The sequence below is a fragment of the Plecotus auritus genome (genome assembly GCF_963455305.1).
Source record: "Plecotus auritus genome assembly, chromosome: 12".
Lineage (NCBI taxonomy): Eukaryota > Metazoa > Chordata > Mammalia > Chiroptera > Vespertilionidae > Plecotus > Plecotus auritus.
The window spans coordinates 44,785,216-44,803,695 of record NC_137778.1 but is presented as its reverse complement, the minus strand read 5'-3'; the positions used below and the strand labels follow the sequence as shown (position 1 = coordinate 44,803,695).

The 18,480-nt window shown below is 59.7% G+C and overlaps 1 protein-coding gene across 6 annotated transcripts in view; it reads left to right on the top strand.

The window, feature by feature from the left end:
* Window positions 1-18,480, top strand: part of RIPOR2 (RHO family interacting cell polarization regulator 2) — a 95,878-nt gene that overhangs the window by 17,936 nt on the left and 59,462 nt on the right. For 2 of the 6 annotated variants that reach the window (XM_080649403.1, XM_080649401.1), the window contains exon 1: window positions 5,236-5,412. The exons of 3 other annotated variants lie outside the window; for them this stretch is intronic. In XM_080649403.1, coding sequence (XP_080505529.1) covers window positions 5,352-5,412 — 61 coding nt within the window. In that variant the 5' untranslated portion in view covers window positions 5,236-5,351. Of the gene's footprint in view, window positions 1-5,233; window positions 5,413-18,480 lie in introns of those variants that run through there. One more of the 6 variants, XM_080649406.1, reaches the window with a different exon arrangement.

Below are 18,480 nucleotides of genomic sequence, written 5' to 3'. Positions count from 1 at the left end.
TGCCCAGCTTCTCATCCGGGGTTAGTGAGTCCCTGCCCGTCACCCCACGCGTTTCCATCGCAGTAGAAGGTGGAAACCCACGGATTGGATGGAGGAAAGTGGACGTTTTTAAAAAATATTTTTTAAATTTATATCAGAGAGGAAGGGGGAGGGGAAGAGAGAGAAACATCAATGAGAGAGAATCATGGATCGGCTGCCTCCTGCACGCCCCACGCTGGGGATCGAGCCCACAACCCTGGCCTATGCCCCGACCGGGAATTGAACCCGGGACCCTTCGGTCCCCAGGCTGATGCTCTATCCACTGAGCCACACCAGCTAGAAACAACCTTTAAACCCTTTGTGAGGCTCAGGCTCTGGGTTTGGTCCCGTGTTGGCAGGGCCGCTGCTCTCGGCTCCCCTCCCACCTGAGGCCCTGTGCTTTCTCCTTCTCGCTTCTCCCCCTGCAGTGCCCCCACCCCCCACCCCCCACCCCGTGGGGCCCACGCCCTTGTTTACGAGCTGGCTCCCCACCCGCCCGCCCCGCCTGTGGTCTCAGAGAGGATGGGCGGCCTTCTCAACCTGTTATCGCCCGATATAGCTCCAGGAAGGGAACAGGGCTTGTTGTGAAGAGGTGCGCGGGCGGGGCTGACAGGCGGGTGCCAATGGAAACCCACAGGCTGCTGTCAGGGCCCCTGGCCGGGGGAACTCAGAGAGGGAGGGGCAGGGGCAGGAGGGCGAGGAGGGGCCTGGCCCGCAGCACAGACCCCCGGGTGTCCCTGCAGCTCGGCGCACACGATGGGGGACAGGCATGGGAAACAGGCCGGGGGGTGGGGGGGGGGCAGGAATGTCTTTAGGGGAGAAATGCAGTGCGGACAGGCCTCATGGGGAACGCCCAAGGGAGACCTTCCGGTTGAAAAGAAAGGGCACTGGACGGTGACCTGAGGCCATAAAAACAGATGAGAACATGGGCAACGGTGACGCCCGTGTAACTAAATAGAAAAGAATGAATGCAAAAGTGCCCCCCCCCCCGTCTTATGTCAATGACCACCGCATCGAGGAACACGTGTCGGGCTGTGTTGATGGGCATGCGAACGTGTGAAGACGGCATTTACCTGAGAAGACAGAGGGCGGAACCACAGGTCAGGATGCCATTTCACGGATTCGGAGTCGGATTCCATAACGTCCCACAAAGAGCTGGGGAGCCGCCAAGCCAGGACGGAACTTCGTCCTGTCAAATCAGAACCAGTCCCTCTTATGCCATTGAAGTCACGGGAGCCCGCCGTGTGGCTCAGCCGCTGAGCGTCGACCTAGGAACCAGGAGGTCAGGGTTCGATTCCCGGTCAGGGCACAGGCCCGGGGTGCGGTCTCGATCCCCCGTGTGGGACGTGCAGGAGGCAGCCGATCCATGATCCTCTCTCATCGTAGATGTTTCTCTCTCTCTCCCTCTCCCTTCCTCTCTGACATCAATAAAAAAAAAATTTTTTTAAAGAAGGGGACTCTTCTGCCCTGCAGGCCTCCCAGCACCTACAGTAAGTGACCCTGAGCGTGGCTCCCACAGCCAAGAGGGACCCCTAAACCGGGGCAGAGGGGGGGGGGGGACAGGCAGGAGGGCTGTGTCCCACGAGGTGGCACCCCCTCCCTGCGACGTGGACATGGAGCCACCATTAAACATTCTCTTCCCTCAGGCCCCACAGCTGGGTTGCGGTGTTTGTGGCTGGACACGTTTTATGTATTTTTACCGGCAGAGTTACCCCGAGATAAGATTATTTCTGGTCCGGTGAGAGGTTTTTTTTGGCCTTCTTTGTCTCTCTTGATTCCAACCACTCCTCATAGTTTCAATTCCTCTCTCCCACTTGGTTCTCCTTTCTGCTTCTGGACCTTTTTCGCCCCTGGTCGTTCACATGATTTTCCCTTTGAGAGCCACTGAGGCAGGCCTCCTCTGTTTCCGTCGCGGGGAGCATGGAAGTAGCTGCACCAGGGACTGTGTTGTGTGGAACATGTGACAACCGACACAGTGGTATTACCTCCTGGTGTGAGGGCCCAGCTGACAACGATCAGCTCCTTCTTTATTCGTTGTGAACATTTCTGCGTCGTTTGCTGCTATAAAAAAAAAATAAAATTACCGCCTAGCAGGGGTGGGCAAACTTTTTGACTCGAGGGCCACCATGGGTTCTTAAACTGGACCGGAGGGCCGGAACAAAAGCATGGATGGAGTGTTTGTGTGAACTAATATAAATTCAAAGTCAAGGAGCGGAGGGGAGAGCAAGAGAACCGGATAGAACAGCCGGATCCGGCCCGCGGGCCGTAGTTTGCCCACGGCTGGCCTAGCTGGTGTGGCTCAATGGATAGAGCGTCCGCCTGTGGACTGAAGGGTCCCAGGTTCGATTCCCGGTCAAGGGCACATGCCCGGGTTGTGGGCTGGATCCCCAGGTGTGGGGTGTGCAAGAGGCAACTGATCCATGATTCTCTCACATCACTGGTGTTTCTCTCTCTCTCTCCCTCTCCCTTCCTCTCTGAAACCAATAAAAATATATATTTTTAAAAAAATTACCGTCTGTGAAGTGCTGGGAGGAGGGAAACGTCAGCCCCCGTGAGCTCGCACCCCCCGGGGGACCCGCGTCACCACTTCTGTGTCCGCGTCTGGAGAATCGCCCAACAAAGGACCCAAACCAGGAGGCTTGAGTAACAGACACCCGTTCTTCCAGGCCTGCAGGCTGGGCGCCAAGGCCAGGGTGTCCGCAGGCCCGGTTCCTTCTGTCTTATTTATTATTTTAATACATTTCCATTGATGTCAGAGAGGAAGGGAGAGGGAGAGAGAAACATCCATGAGGAGAATCACTGACCGGCTGCCTCCTGCACACCCCGCCCTGGGGATCGAGCCCACAACCCGGGCCTGTGCCCTGACAGGGAATCGAACCGTGACCTCCTGGTTCCTAGGTCGACGTGCCACCCCTGAGCCCCGCCGGATGGGACGGGCTGGTTCCTTCTGTGGTGGAGAAAGGGGCCATGTTCCCTGACTCACCCGGGGTCTGCTGGCGGCGGGCCTTCACCTTCTCCTGGCCTTGTCCCTGCATCCACATCTCCCCTTCGCTTAAGGACGAGTCACACTGGGTTAGGGAACCCCCCCCCGCCCCCGCAAGGACGACCTCATCTCCACCAATCACATCGGCCGTGGAGTGGCCGCATTTCCAAACGAGGTTGCATTCCCAGGTCCCGGGGTTCGGACTTCCACACGGGACCGGGGAGTGCAGCAATTCGCCCGTCACAAGAAGATTTAAATAGTTTTCGCTCGGCCGGCGTGGCTCCGGGGTTGAGCGTCCACCTAGGAACCAGGAGGTCACAGTTCCATTCCCCTTCAGGGCACAGGCCCGGGTTGTGGGCTCGATCCCCAGGGTGGGGCGTGCAGGAGGCAGCCGGTCAGTGATTCTCGTCATGGATGTTTCTCTCTCCCTCTCCCTTCCCCTCTGAAATCCATAAAAAATATATATTAAGAAAAATGAAATGTGGTAACGTCCCCGCCGACACTTCGTGGAGGAAGAGGTTCCCGGGTTCTCTTAGCCCCAAGAGGCTCTTCAAACGCCCTCGATGCATGGAGCTGCCGCCACGCCCAAAACCCAGGACACGGACGACCCCAACGCTGGGCGGACGGGGCGCAGCGGGAACCCTCGCTCCGTGCTGGGGGCAGGCGGGGGGCAGCCACTCTGGAAGACAGTGCTCCGGCCGGGGTACTGACCCAGAGGACCCTACTCTCCCGTTCACAGACACCGGCACGGGGCTGTTGGGAGCAGCTTCGCTCGATGCCCTTCCGTGGGTGGGTGGATCCTACACGGCGGCCCATCCGGACAAGGGAACACGAGGCGCTATGGGGCCACGAGAAGACACGGAGGAGAATCAAATGCTCGTCCCCGAACGCAGGAGGCCCGTGATGGATCATGGTGGACACATGACACCATATGATTGTCAACCCACAGAACCCACACCACCGGGAGCAGACCCTAAGCTGAGCCAGGGGCTCCGGGTGAGGGCGTGTCGGTGGCCCCTCGATGATCACTAATGTGCCCCCGATGGGGATGCTGACGCGGGGGGCTGTCCCTGTGCGGGCAGGGGCGCCTGGGGGATGTCTCCATGTGGCTGTGAGCCTAAAGCTGCTCTAAAAGGAACGTCCATTAAAATATGTCCACTTATCACCGCAACTCCGCCGTCAACAACGTTCCACAAGTGGGCACCTTGGGTCCAGCGCTCCCACCCGCCTCCCCACTGGCTCTGTCCGCGCTCCTGGCTTCCCGAGGTTCCCCCACCCGCAGGGCCTGGGGACCCCCCGGTGAAGCTGCAGGGCCCCTCGGAGATTTGGGCTTGAACAGCCGCCCGGAACTCAGCCCTCGGGCGTCGGCTACAGTGGTGCCCTGCAAACCCTCCCCCCGACGCTCAGGGCTACTCCTGGGGGGAACTGCCTGTTGGGTCCCCTCGTCTCCGTTAGCCGTAAAGTCTGAAGCAGGGGTCCTCACACTTTTAAAACGGGGGGCCAGGTCACTGTCCCTCAGACCGTTGGAGGGCCGGACTATAGTTTAAAAAAAAACTATGAACTAATTCCTATGCGCACTGCGGGCCCGGGACGAGGTGGCTGCTAAGCAGGACAGGCAGCGGCACCCGGCGGGCCGGATCCATGTCCTCGGCGGGCCTCACGTGGCCCACGGGCCATCGTTTGAGGACCCCTGGAAGCATCAGACTGGGCCAGGACTGTGGCATGGACGTTGCTTGACCCAAACCAGTGACCTACGTGTCGGCCATCGGTTTAACTGACCGGGGAGAGCCTGGCTGCGTGTGAAACCGGGTGTCAGTGTCGCGCCGTCTGCACAGACGTGTGCATGGGAGAAGGGCCCCCGTCGCTTCATGCGGGGAGAGCCGGTCCCTCCAGGCGCTGGCGGCGTCAGCAGATAAGCTGTCACTGAAGCCAGGACAGGAGAAACGTGAGCCCCTCTCTTTCATCACCGCCCTTTGTGTCCGGATCCCCACGCGGTGCCCGGCCCACCTTCCTCTTTAGGACGATGTGAAAGCTGCGCTTTTAACAGAACGCAGCGCGCTCCAACGGGGAGCGGGCTCTGGGTGCGGACCCCCCCCCCCCGCCCCCCGGCTCTGCAGCCCCCTTCCAGAAAGTTCCCGCCTCTCGGGGGGCTGGGAACGGAATGCGGGTTCCAGAAGGCCCCGGGGCCGTGCACATGCAGGAGGCTGCCTTCTGGGGCTGAGGGCTGAGGCGGAAGCTGCCCTCCCCGGGGCTTAGGCAACGGGAAGGAAACGCTCGGGGCACTGACAGCCGGGGCGCCAGGGCTGCAGCTGCGACGCCAGCCCTGCCACGGGTGTGACCACCTCGCAAGATGCAGTCTCCGGACCCCGGGGAGTTCCTGGGCGACGAGGAGGAGGATGTGTTCGGGGAAGGTAAGCGCGTCCTCCTGGCAGGAGCCATGCTGCCCGGGCTGGGCAGGGACCCGGGACCCGGGTGCATCCGGACGGGACGGCGGGTGGCGTGGCGGCACCGATCCATCTAGGCGCCCACGGGCGGCGCGGCGGAGCGGGGGCGAGGGAGCGGCACGGTTCCGCGTGGACTTTGCTTTGGGTCACGACTGCATGGGGTTGAGTTTAGCTTGGAAAACAGGACTGGCTCTCTCCCCGCCTCCTCCTCTGTGCGGTGGGTTCTGTGCGGTGGGTTCTGTGCGGTGGGTTCTGTGCGGTGGGTTCTGTGCGGTGGGTTCTGTGCGGTGGGTTGTGCTGTGGGTTCTGTGCGGTGGGTTGTGCTGTGGGTTCTGTGCGGTGGGTCCTGTGCTGTGGGTCCTGTGCTGTGGGTTCTGTGCGGTGGGTTGTGCGGTGGGTTCTGTGCGGTGGGTTCTGTGCGGTGGGTTCTGTGCGGTGGGTTGTGCGGTGGGTTCTGTGCGGTGGGTTCTGTGCGGTGGGTTCTGTGCGGTGGGTTGTGCGGTGGGTTCTGTGCGGTGGGTTCTGTGCGGTGGGTTCTGTGCGGTGGGTTCTGTGCGGTGGGTTCTGTGCGGTGGGTTGTGCGGTGGGTTCTGTGCGGTGGGTTCTGTGCGGTGGGTTGTGCGGTGGGTTCTGTGCGGTGGGTTCTGTGCGGTGGGTTCTGTGCGGTGGGTTCTGTGCGGTGGGTTGTGCTGTGGGTTCTGTGCTGTGGGTTCTGTGCGGTGGGTTGTGCGGTGGGTTGTGTGGTGGGTTGTGCTGTGGGTTCTGTGCGGTGGGTTCTGTGCTGTGGGTTGTGCGGTGGGTCCAGCGCCGTCCGGGAGCTCAGAGCAGGGCTGCCAGGGGCAGGTGCACCCAAAGACGAGGGGGTTCTCCAGGAACCCTCCTGCTCTGACCTGCACGCCCGCCGGTCCCCTCCGGATCTTTCCCTCACTCTTCCTCCGTCCGACCCCGACTCTCCCTGCCTCACCCTCCTGCTCCCAGGCGGGGATCTGGGCCAGGACACCCACCCACCCCCCTGCCGGCTGGCACTGGGGGCTTCCCCTCAGGCAGGACACAATCCTACTGCCTGCTCCCCTCAGGCAGCCGGGGAGCGGCGTGTGGCCCCTGGGGTGTGACTTTAAAGGGTGTGATTTTAAGTGCTAACTGGTCCTCACAGTGTGGGCTTCGAACGCTGCCTGGCATCGGACCCAGGCCAGGGCTCCGTGGAGCCGTCTGGACTGACTCAGGGACCTCACACGTGGGTGGTTGTCCCGGAGAACCCACATCCAGTGCTTTTCCAGAAACTCTGTGAAGGCCTTTTTACGGAGCACCGGCACGCTGGGGTCTTCCCCTCGCGGGCAGTCCACCGCAGGGACGTCCAGGCCCCTGGTGCGCCCGAGACCCCCTCGCCATCGAGGCGTGCAGGCTGTCACCACGATCGGCGTCTGCTTGGCGTCCGTCTGTCCGATGTTCTGTTCTCGCCTCAGAAACCCGCGCATCCGTGGTGCGGGCTGGATCACACGGAGCGTCCGGGAGTCCGAGGAACGCCTCCGGCCTCCGGCTGTTCCTGGGTCTCCTGTGGCGACTCTGTCTTTCCTGCGGCTGGACCTGCGGGTCCGTGTTCCCTTCGGAGGCGTTTCCCCCTTCGGGGCTTAAAACGAAACGGCCCACAACCCCGGCCGAAAGAGAGCCGAGGTCGGGCACTTCCTTCCCCAAAGGGGTTTCGGGGTTACAGCCAGCGGGCGCCGCCTACAGACGGATGCGCGCACTGCGGGCTGTGTGCGCCCCACCCAGCCCCAGAGGTCAGATGGCAGCAAGGAGCCCTCGGGAGCCTGGAGTTCTCTCTCTCTCTCTCTCTCTCTCTCTTCCTTCCTCCCACCCCCCGCACCAGCGTTCATGGGTGTCAGACAAGATCCAGATTCCAATTCTCCTGCCTCGCAGGACCTAAGCCTCGTATTAAACTTGCCGAACCTCCGTGACGCCCGTGGGGACACGGGACGGACGGCGATTCCCCGTTGGGCTGTAGAGACCTTTCCAAACCAGCTTCCTCCCAGGGCCCTTGCTGCCACCTCCCGTGCGACGTGCTTCCTACTGTCCAGACCAGTGGTCGGCAAACTGTGGCTCGCGAGCCGCCGCGGATTGCCGCTCTGTTGACTCGTGAGTTTGCCGACCGCTGGGATAGGGGCTTAATCACAAGGAACAACACCAGCCTGTAATTATTGGAATCCAGAGTCTAGGTCAGTGGTCGGCAAACTCGTTAGTCAACGGAGCGGCAAACCGCGGCGGCTCGCGAGCCGCAGTTTGCCGCCCCCTGGTCCAGGCCAATGCTCTCATTGAACTCAGTCTCCAAAGACGGGAGGAGAATCCTTGTAAAGCCGACACCCGGCGCGTGTGCATTCGGTTCCCAGAGCCTGGGGCGCCTCCCCCCACATCGGACTGCACCTCCCAGGAGCCCCCCGCCCTCCAACCCCCCACCTAGGTGCGCTCCCCCCCACCCTCCGGCCTAGGTGAGCCCCCGCCGGCCGTGGGCTCTGAGGCGCCCAAGAGGCTGTGGGCACAGAGTTTCCTCCCCACGAGGGAAGATAAGTGCCCAGGAGCCTGTTGCTAAGGCAACGCTGTGTCCTTGGAGTGGACGCGGTCTTCAAGGACGTTCCCCCCTGAAGGGGCTGGGGTTGCCAATGCAGGTCCGTTTGGTTCAAAGGGAAAACAAGTTCGTTCCGACGTACGCACCACGTGACGGCCTGGGGCGGGGGCAGAGGAGTCGAGCTCACAAAGACGCATCTTTACGGGCCTCCCCCGGTCCTGTTGGCCGCCCCGTTGTGTTCTGTGGTTAGAGAGAATATTCGCCCCGTTGTGTTCTGTGGTTAGAGAGAATATTCGCCCCGTTGTGTTCTGTGGTTAGAGAGGACGTTCGGGGAACAGAACGGAGAGGCCGTGGGTGTGGCTCTGCGCTTGGTAGGGGAGGAGGTGCCTGTGGTTAGAGCGAAGCTGTGATGCACCTGCCCCAGAAACCCAGTGTTTATTTACGTCCGTCCTCTCTCTCTCTCTCTCTCTCTCTCTCTCTCTCTCTCTCTCTCTTTCTCTTTCTCTCTCTCTCTCTCTCACACACACACACACACACACACACACACACACACACGGGTCTGCTTTCTAAACAGCAGCACCATCAAGCCGGTTAGAAAACGGTCACGATCAGGTAGACTGTTCTTTTTTAAGAATTTAATATGTTTCTGTTGATTTCAGAGAGGAAGGGAGAGGGAGAGAGAACTTGAATGATGAGAGAGCATCATCGGTCAGCTGCCTCCTGCATGCCCCCCACTGGGGATCGAGCCCCCAACGTGGGCAGGTGCCCTGACCAGGAATCCCACCGTGACCTCCCGGTTCATAGGTCACCGCTCCACCGCTGAGCCTCGCGGCCGGGCGGGGTAGACCACTCTTTCTTGGGGAAGCAACTGACGTGATCCTCAGGGAGCCGAGAAACCAGTCGAGTGGGATCAGGGGAGCCTTTCTCCTTGTGGCTTCAAACTCGTCCCACGCGAGGGCTGTCACCTGGCTTCTCTGTGCCGTCCCGACAGCCGCCTGCGATGTCTGTCGTCCTCGCGGGTGGACAGGAACAGCAGTGACACTGTAACAACAATGATGATCGTCACCACAAGAGGGGAAACGGTGTCAGGCACGCAGAGGCCGCGGCCGGCCTCCAAGCCCAGGACACAGGACAGCCTGGGGGGCGGGAGGAAGCGGGAAGCGGTCCTCTGCGCGGCGTCCGCCGGTGGGTCAGCGCCCGGCCCAGGTGGGGGCGGCGAGGCCTCCTGCCCGGAACCGCCGCCCTCGGGCCCGCACGTCCCCCGCCGCCCAGGCGTCTGCGTGGAGCGCCAGCGATCAGGATAACACGCCACACGCGTTCACAGGGAGGCACACGCGTTCCTCAGGCTCGAACGTTCCCCGGACACGCACACGCCTTTCAAGGTCTCGCTTCTGGAAAGACCCCGGCTGGCTGCAAAGCTCGCTGGACTTGCACGCGTCCCCCGTGCTGGCGCCGTGCGTGAGCGCACGTCTGTGCTGCAACCCCACCTCCAGGGACGTGTTGTGACCTCCCCGAAGGAGGGCCCTCCCCAGGGAGGGGAACCCGCAAAGGGAGCCCCTCGCCCATTGCTCTCCCACCAATGGACGCCTCAGACCAGCGGGCGGCGGGCACACGCGGCTCCCCTGACCAGACCTCCCCCTGCCCCAGGCCGAGGGCTTAGCAGCCAGGTTTCCTTTCAAAGGGAACTTCAGCTCAGAGGGACCAAGAAAACTGCACAAGGCGTTAGAACAGGAGGCGAGTGAGTAAGCAGATGGCCACGCTGTCTTTCTGTGTCGGCCGCTGAGGAAACAAACGGAGATTTTTTAAAAACAGGTGAACGATGATGCAATCCACGTGTGGCCGCCTGGCGTGCGTGGGCGTTGTTTACTGAATGCCATTCGCCCTCACCGGGCTTAACGGGGAGAGGGGAGCCCTGGCTGACGTGGCTCAGTGGGTGAGTGTCCACCTAGGACCCAGGAGGTCACGGTTCCGTTCCCCATCAGGGCACAGGCCCAGGTTGCGGGCTCGATCCCTGGCGGGGGGTGTGCAGGAGGCAGCCGATCCATGATTCTCTCTCGTCGTGGATGTTTCTCTCCCTCCCTCCCTCTCCCTTCCTCTCTGAAATCAGTAACAATATACATTTAAGCCCTAACTGGTTTGGCTCAGTGGCTAGAGCAGCCTTGGGCAAACTACGGCCCGCGGGCCGGATCCGGCTGTTCTATCCGGTTCTCTTGCTCTCTCCTCCGCTCCTTTCCTTTGAATTTATATTAGTTCACACAAACACTCCATCCATGCTTTTGTTCCGGCCCTCCGGTCCAGTTTAAGAACCCATTGTGGCCCTCGAGTCAAAAAGTTTACCCAACCCTGGGCTAGAGCGTCGGCCTGCGGACTCAAGGGTCCCAGGTTCGATTCCGGTCAAGGGCATGCACCTTGGTTGCGGGCACATCCCCAGTAGCGGGTGTGCAGGAGGCAGCTGATCGATGTTTCTCTCTCATCGATGTTTCTAACTCTCTATCCCTCTCCCTTCCTCTCTGTAAAAAATCAATAAAATATATTAATATATATATATATATATATATACACACACACACACACACATTTAGAGAGAGAGAGAGAGAGAGAGAGAGAGAGAGAGAGAAGGAACGAAGGAAGAGCCGGTTAAGTAAGATGATGTACAAAACCCGTAAACCCTGAAGTTCAGCCGGTTAAGCACAGCCTCTGGGAACAGGAGGAGAAGTGCAGGCACGCGCTGGGCGAGGCCGCGGTTCATGTCGTACGATAACGGCTGCTCGGCTATGTCGTTCCCCTCGCGGACCCATCGCGGGGCCGCTGGGCCGGAGCCAGTGTCGGCTGGAGGAGGGGCAGGAAGAGGCTGCGCGGCGGCTCCCGGGTTGAAAGCGTTGCTCACTCTTTGCTCTCACGGTTTGCCAAGGTGCCTGGGAACCATCCCGCCCCACCTTCCTGGACAAAAGCTGCGGTTGGCAGTCATCCCCTGCGTTTTGTCGTGGGGTCTGGGAGCAAGCACGGCGCCCCGCCCCCCCCCCCCCCCCCCCCGCCGTAATTCATGCCTCGGGGCCTCGGGCTGGGATTCCTTCCCACCGACGTCTAGGCCTCCTCTGCCTGGTGCCAAGGCGCCGGTGTCATTGCGGGGGCACAGACTAAAATAGCACACGGCTCACAGCTCCGCGGGCTCCACGCGGCGTCCGCCCCGTGACCTCACGGTGACCCGTTTAGATGGGCCGGGGTTCCAACGGGGCCCCACATCACAAATAAAACCTTTTAGACGCTCCTCCCTCCGGGTCTCCGCCAGCAGCCAGCACCGTCCTCCTAGGAACGGGACGCGGCACACCGAACACAGGGTCCACCGGACCGGACGGGAAAGGGGGTGCATGTGCCTGCACACGAGCCAAAACCATTTTCTGGAGGAAAAAGACACGTGTCGTTGTTATGACTGAAACGGGGAAACACGCTGGCGTTCTGCCCTTCCTCCCGACGGAAGCCACTTGGCGTTCGCGAGGCGCCGTCCCCACCAACGAGGACGGTTTCTCCGCCCGCGGCGGCGGGCTCGCCTCCTCCGCAGTGTCCGGCGGCCAGAGGTTGCCTCTTGATCGATGGCCAAGCAGCCGTGATGTTCAGCAAAGATCTTTACAACCCGGTGGACTTCAGAAGAGATTTTAAAGATGGAAAAGGTATTGGCCGAGTCCGACGGAAGCGACTGTCTTTAGTTCCAAAAGGAAAGCAGAGCCCTGGCTGGTGTGGCTCAGCGGGTAGAGCACCGGCCCTCGGACTGCGGGGTCCCAGGTGGACTCCGGTCAAGGGCGTGGACCAGAGCTGCAGGCTCAATCGCCGGCCCCCGGCTGGGGCATGTGCAGGAGGCAGCCAACAGACGTCTCTCTCACATCAATGCTTCTCTCTCTCTCTCTCTCTCTCTCTCTCTCTTTCTCCCTCCCCCCCACTTTCCTTCCATTCTCTAAGATCAATGGAGCCCTGGCCAGTGTAGCTCAGTGGATAGAGTGTGGGCCTGCAAACTGAAGGGTCCTGGGTTCGATTCCGGTCAAGGGCACCTGCCCGGGTTGCAGGCTTGATCCCCAGTAGGGGGCGTGCAGGAGGCAGCCGATCCATGACTCCCTCTAATCATTGATGTCTCTCTCTCTCTCTCTCCCTTCTGAAATCAATAAAAATACATTAAAAAAAAACAAAACTGTCCATTCAGTGACAGCAGTAAGGAGCCAAGAAAGAGGAGAAAGTGACCTTCGGGTCAGACACCGAGTCCGCTGGCCGCGCAGCTGCACCGGACGTTCCGTTCTCCGCAGACTGGCATTCAGGACACGGAGCGCGAGGAGAGCCCAACGCACTCTCTGCAGGGACGGGGGATTTTTCTTCCTATTTTTAACGGCGCGAGCCGATAGAATGGAATTTGAAGGGCTCGGGGAGGCGCTCCGACGGCTCTCAGATAAATCACAGGACTGCGACGTTAGGCAACGTTCTCCTCCAGCAGCTGGTGTATGTGCTGGAGGGCGCCAAGGGCGTCTTTGGGGTGGGCTAACCCCATTAGCATCTCTAAAAACTAAAGAATACATTAGAAATGTAAATCTCAATATAACGCTTTTCCAGAAGACATTCCTATTTGGAATGACCTGCACTCTACAGCCCGAGTGAAAAACGGGATGCTCGCTCTGCAGACAGCTCCCAGCGGGGCCAGAGCCCTCTTCCCGCCGGGACCCCTCTTCCCGCCGGGCTAACAGCTCCCAGCGGGGCCAGAGCCCTCTTCCCGCCGGGACCCCTCTTCCCGCCGGGCTAACAGCTCCCAGCGGGGCCAGAGCCCTCTTCCCCACCAGGCTGCTATTCTGCGTACTTTGCACACCAAAGTCCGAGAGCCACCACTGTTTTTAAATCTTGGGTGTTCATCATGGAGACTTCCAAAGTCGGGGTGTGGGGGGCGGGAAGTGGCCTAGCACAAAGAGCAAAATATTTGGACTCAAAAGACCTAGTTCAACTTGCTGGTAGTTTAAGGCAAATTACCTAACTTTCAGAAGCTCCATCTGCCACATGGAGGTGATGATAACGATGATGATGAGGATGAGGATGGGGTGATGGTGGGGGTGATGGAGATGGTAATAGTGATGATGATGGCGGTGGCGACTGTGATGATGGTGATAGCAGTGATGGTGGTGATGATGGTGATGGTGACGATGGTGATAATAATGGTGATGATGATGTTGATGATAATGGTGATGATGATGATAATGGTGATGATGGTGATAATGGTGATGATGGTGGTGATAGTAGTGATGATGGTGACAATGGTGACGATGGTGATAATATAATGGTGCTGATGATGATAATGGTGATGGTAGTGATGGTGATGATGATGGTGATAATAATAATGGTGATGATAATGGTCATGGTGGTGATAATGGTGATAGTGATGATAATGGTGGTGATAATGGTGATGATAGTAGTGATGGTGATTATGATGATGGTGATAATGGTGACGATGGTGATGATGGTGATAATGGTGATGATGTTGATAATGGTGATGATGATGATGGTGGTACTGATGGTGACAGTAGTGATGGTAATGATGATGATGGTGATAATAATAATGGTGATGATAATGGTGATGGTGGTGATAATGGTGATGGTGGTGATAATGGTGATGGTGATGATAATGGTGGTGATGATAATAACGGTGATGGTGGTAGTGATAGTGGTGATGATGATGGTGATGATGATGATGTGATGAAGAGGATGACTGTGGTGATGGTCATCGCCCTGAAAAGTCACTAGGAGGTTAAAGGAGAGAAGGTATGAGACGACGGAAACCATTAAGGGGTGACTACACAGGTGGCGGTTACTATTTAACAGTGATTTTCTCCGCGTCCCATCCCCCCCTCCCCCGTGTCTACACAACCCCCCTCTTCTACTCCCGGCCTGAGATTAACAAAGACGCAGCCGATAGGAGCAGAGCTACCGAGCCTGCTAGTGGACGTGCTTTCCTGAGAACGCGGAGGTGCGCCTGGCTCACGCTTTAACAAGCCCGGCTGCCACCTGATCTCCTCCGTGTGACCCAGGCAGGTCTCAGAATAGCCCATCGCTCGGCACAGAAAAAGTACCGGATTTCCTATCCACCTCTTGTTGCTCTCACCACTCTGGTCTCCCCCTGAGAATTCTCTGAGTATTAAAGAGCGATACCGGCCACGGCAGTGTTCTTGTGGAGAGCCCCGTTGCCGTGGTCGGGAATGCTGGAGGGAAGAACTGTGTCTTTAACAGTATCTGTAACAACATAGAACCCTATTTCCTGGGTAAATATTTACTGACAGTAAACACACCACCGTTACTGCCTGCCCATCTCTATTTGTTTAAATGTTTCTAATTTTAAGATAACATCCACTGGAATTTGAATGTTATATATGTTACAGCATTTAAGATAGTAATTAATAATTAAGATTTTAAATGAAACCTTGGCAATGTTCCCTCTAGTGGTATTTCTTTTTTTAGTTCCATTGTTTGTTTATATATGTGTGTGTGTATATATGTATATATATATGTGTGTGTGTATATTGATTTTGGAGAGAAAGGGAGAGGGAGAGATAGAAACATCGATGAGAGAGAATCACTGATCAGCTGCCTCCTGCATGCAACCCAGGCATGTGCCCTAACTGGGAATTGAACCCTGACCTCCTGGTTCCTAAGTTGATGCTCAGCCACTGAGCCACGGGGCAGAATGTCCCAGAAAGGGCCAGGGAACCGGCGTGGTCGCGGTGTGATGTGAGCGCACAGAGGGAGAAGCTGAGAGCCGAGAGGTTCTGGTCCGTTGAAAGGATCTGGGTTTTGCTCCGTGGGCGTCATGGGTGGGTGTTGAGCCAAGTGACATGACATGATTTGCTTTTCAAAGAGAACATTCTGACTGTTGTCTTGGAAATAAAGAGGAGGCATAAGAGGCAAAAGCAGGGAGGCCTGCCCAGCCAGATGTGGCTGCGCGCTTGAGCATCGACCCAGGAACCAAGAGGTCACCGGTTCGATTCCCGTCAGGGCACGTGCCCGGGTTGCAGGCTCCATCCCCAGTGTGGGGCGTGCAGGAGGCAGCCGATCCATGATTCTCATCATTGATGTTTCTCTCTCTCCCTCTCCCTTCCTCTCTGAAATGAATAAAAAATAAAAATAAAAAGCAGGGAGGCCGGTGAGGAGACGGCTGGGATAATCCAGAAGCGAGTGGTGGGACTCAGAGGCCTGACACTGACTGGAGCCTGCTGCAGGGGTAGGCGTGGGGGTGGGGGTGGGGCCGAGTGGGGGCGCTGGGGACTCGGGGGGCCCGTTTGGGACAGTGAAGCCTGCAGTGCAGCTCTAAACAGGGGGTGATCCAGGAGGTCCCCTGACAGTGCCCAGAACAGTGGGCATTCAGGAAGCGTCTGGTGAAATGCTGACGTGAAAGCGGCATATACCCAAGTGAAAACCATTCACAGATCTAACTCCAGCTCACGGGGACTGGGCTGTACAACCTACACGGGCTGCCCGTGGGGCCGGGAGTTCAAGAATGCAGGGCAAACTGCTCGCAAACACGGAAGGGGCAGTCTAGAAGGGCTGGGTAATCCCGGCGGGCTTCCCAGGGGAGGCGTTTCCACGGCTCTCCACCCCGACCCAGCCTCCCACATCCGATGCGGTGCTCGCCGAGTTAAACTGCTTGCACGTCTCGCCCCGTTGCTCCCAGGCCGGCCAGCCATGGGGTCTCAGCCGGAAGAACCTCTGGTGTCTCGTCCCCATAGGAAGCAGGCAGGGTGTCGATCCCTTTGTGAAACTCCCTCCGCTTTTCCCTTCCCCGGGGAGACGGGGAGACGTACCAGCCTCCCTCAGTCTCACGTCCACTCACACATCCACTCGACAGTAAAGAAGTAGCAGGCGGCGCATTGCTCTCATTTTAAGTCGGATCCAGGGCTCTTCCCGGGAATCCCTTTTATCCTCAAAAACCACTGGAAGGACATCTTCACCCACCAGTCACTCTCCAGACCCCGAAACAGCCAAACAGGTGCATCCCAGCAGGCCCGTGAGTTGAACGCGAGTCTTTGCTGACAAGGGGCCTGTGTGAGCGGAGAGGGGTCGGCCTGTCTGTGAATGAGGATCTGAAACGCGGGCACGCGGCCCACAGCTGTTGAACGAGGGTCCCTCCTTGAACGCGGCCCCCGGGGGCTGTGAGGAGGACAGCGCCGTCCTGACGCGCACGGCCTGGGGCTCGGAGCAGGTGGCCGGTTTATCTTGCCCTGGAGCCCCTGCAGGGTCGGGGAGAGCCAGGCCATCTGTCCCCAGGCCTGTCTCCCCCTCTTCCTGCTGCCGCTGAGGAAGCTCGGCAGGATCCAGGGGAAGACTGGAACGGGGTTGCTCTCTTCGGAGATTTGCTTAAACCAAAGCCCTCGCCTTTGTCGCCTTTTTGTCACCGTGGCTGTGAAATGTTCGCCTCCAGCGGCCTCAGCCCCAATATCTATTTTGAACGTGACAGGAGATGACACTTGGGGGGAGGGGGAGGAATGTATTCACTGTCAACAGGGTGATCCGGCGGGCGGGCTGATTTCGGAGGGTGCTGGTGCCCGGTCCCAGGTCCCAGCCCCTCTCCAGCTGACGAGGAGAGTGTGTGAGCAGACAAGGGCGGAGGGGAGGCGGCCGGCCTGCTGCCTGCTCCCAAAGAGGCCTGGGGGCCGAGCGAGCGGTGGGCAGGGTCAGATTCCCACCCTCACCTCTGCTCCTGCAGCAGCCAGGCTCTGTCTGCGGGGCCCAGGGGGGGCCGACGGTGCAGAGAATGCATGACATGGGGCGGGGGGGGAGTGTGGGCTGAGAAGGGGTGACTGGCAGGCGCAGAGCACTGGGCCCGAAGCCTGCAGGGCATTGGACCGTTTCCAGGCCTGGCAGAGGTCACCGCCGTCCAAACACCCAGGAGCCGAAGGTGAGGGCTGTGCACAGAGCCCAGGAGCCGAGTGCCCGCGTCTGCACTGCCCGCGCCCGATCCTTCCGGGCGGTTTCGGCGCCTGGGGTCTCTGGATCGCTCTCCGGCTCTCTGGATCGCTCTCCAGCTTGGCGCAGCCTCAGGAGACCCTCCCGATGTGAGCGCCAACCGACAGGCAGCCACAGAGCCTGGAGTCCCATTTAATCCCGCAAATGACCCCTCTGTGTGCCCCCCCACACACACACACACACACTGAAATGCCCAGAGGCAAGCAGACAGCTGTGAGGACAACAGCCCAGCCCCCAGCGCCTTATCTTCCCCCACAGACACAGCCAAGGACAATGGGGTTTGCTCAGGAGCGTGGGGGGGGGGGGGAAGAGCATCCTTCTCTAGGTGCAGCTGTGATCCAGGCAGGTCTCCTTCCCCCAAAGGAAAGGCGGCAGGAGCCGTGTAGCTCATTCCCCGCCCCCCCCCGCCTCACGCTCCCTGTCCCGGAGGGGACCACCCAGCCCCCAGTTCCGGCCATCAAGGAGTTTACACCCGAAGGAGGGGAAGGGCCCCCCCCAGCGGTGCGAGATGGGGTCTGCATTCGGGGGCGGGGGGGACACAGGACCCACAGGGGGGCCCTGGAACCAGCCGCCACCGCAGGCAGGCAGAGCGGCGGGCAGTTTTCAGCTGGGCCTCCCCGGGCAGCGGGAATGGCCTGAGCGGAAAGGCGGGCGCAGGAACCCTCAGCCGTGAGAGTCGGAAGGAAGCCGGGCGATCGGGTGGTGCAACCCCCTCCTCGGGCAGGTGAGGACCCTGAGGTCACCGAGGTCGGGGCTGCGCCCGGTTTCCTACAGGCCGAACCAACCCAGATCCCAGGCGTCCCAGCTCCGAGTCCAAGGCGCCTTCCGGGCTGTTCCCAGACTCGGAGCACGGCAGCCGGGCGAGCACGGCGATGTGGAGCCTCACGGGGTGCCGGAGGGCGGGGGACGGGGGGCTGGGTGTCTAACTCCTTCCAGGTGATTCCACCCACGTCCGAAATCAGAAAACCAAAAGGACGAAGGGAGGAAGATGGCTGGTCGGCGCGGCAACCGGAGAAGGAGTGGATGTGAGCAGGTGGACGGCGGAAGCGCCCACAGGGGACAGGACGGCAGGCTTAGAACCGGCCCGCCGCTGGGTGGCCGGAGGCGGACGGAGCGCCGTCACAGAGCAGAGGAGGCGTTCCCACACCAGGCGTGGAGCGGCTGCGCACGTGGATGGGAAGCATCAGAGCGATGAGGAGAGATGGCCTGGCTGCCTCTCCGGGACGAGTCACACCCGCAGGAAACTCTCCCCGGCCGCCCCTCGGCCGCCCTTCCGATGGATTGCACGTGGCGCTCACCAGCGCTGGCCGGCGGAGCACAAAGAAGACCCAATCGGCTCCCCAACCCAACACTGGCTTCTGAGACGCCCAGGAGAGGAGAGCATGGCTTCAGGGGTGGCGGGAAACCCCAGCCTGTGCTGCCGAGGTTCCAACACTGTTTATGCCCCGGAAACAGCACATTCCCGCAGCGCCCACGGGACCCCGCTGCCACGA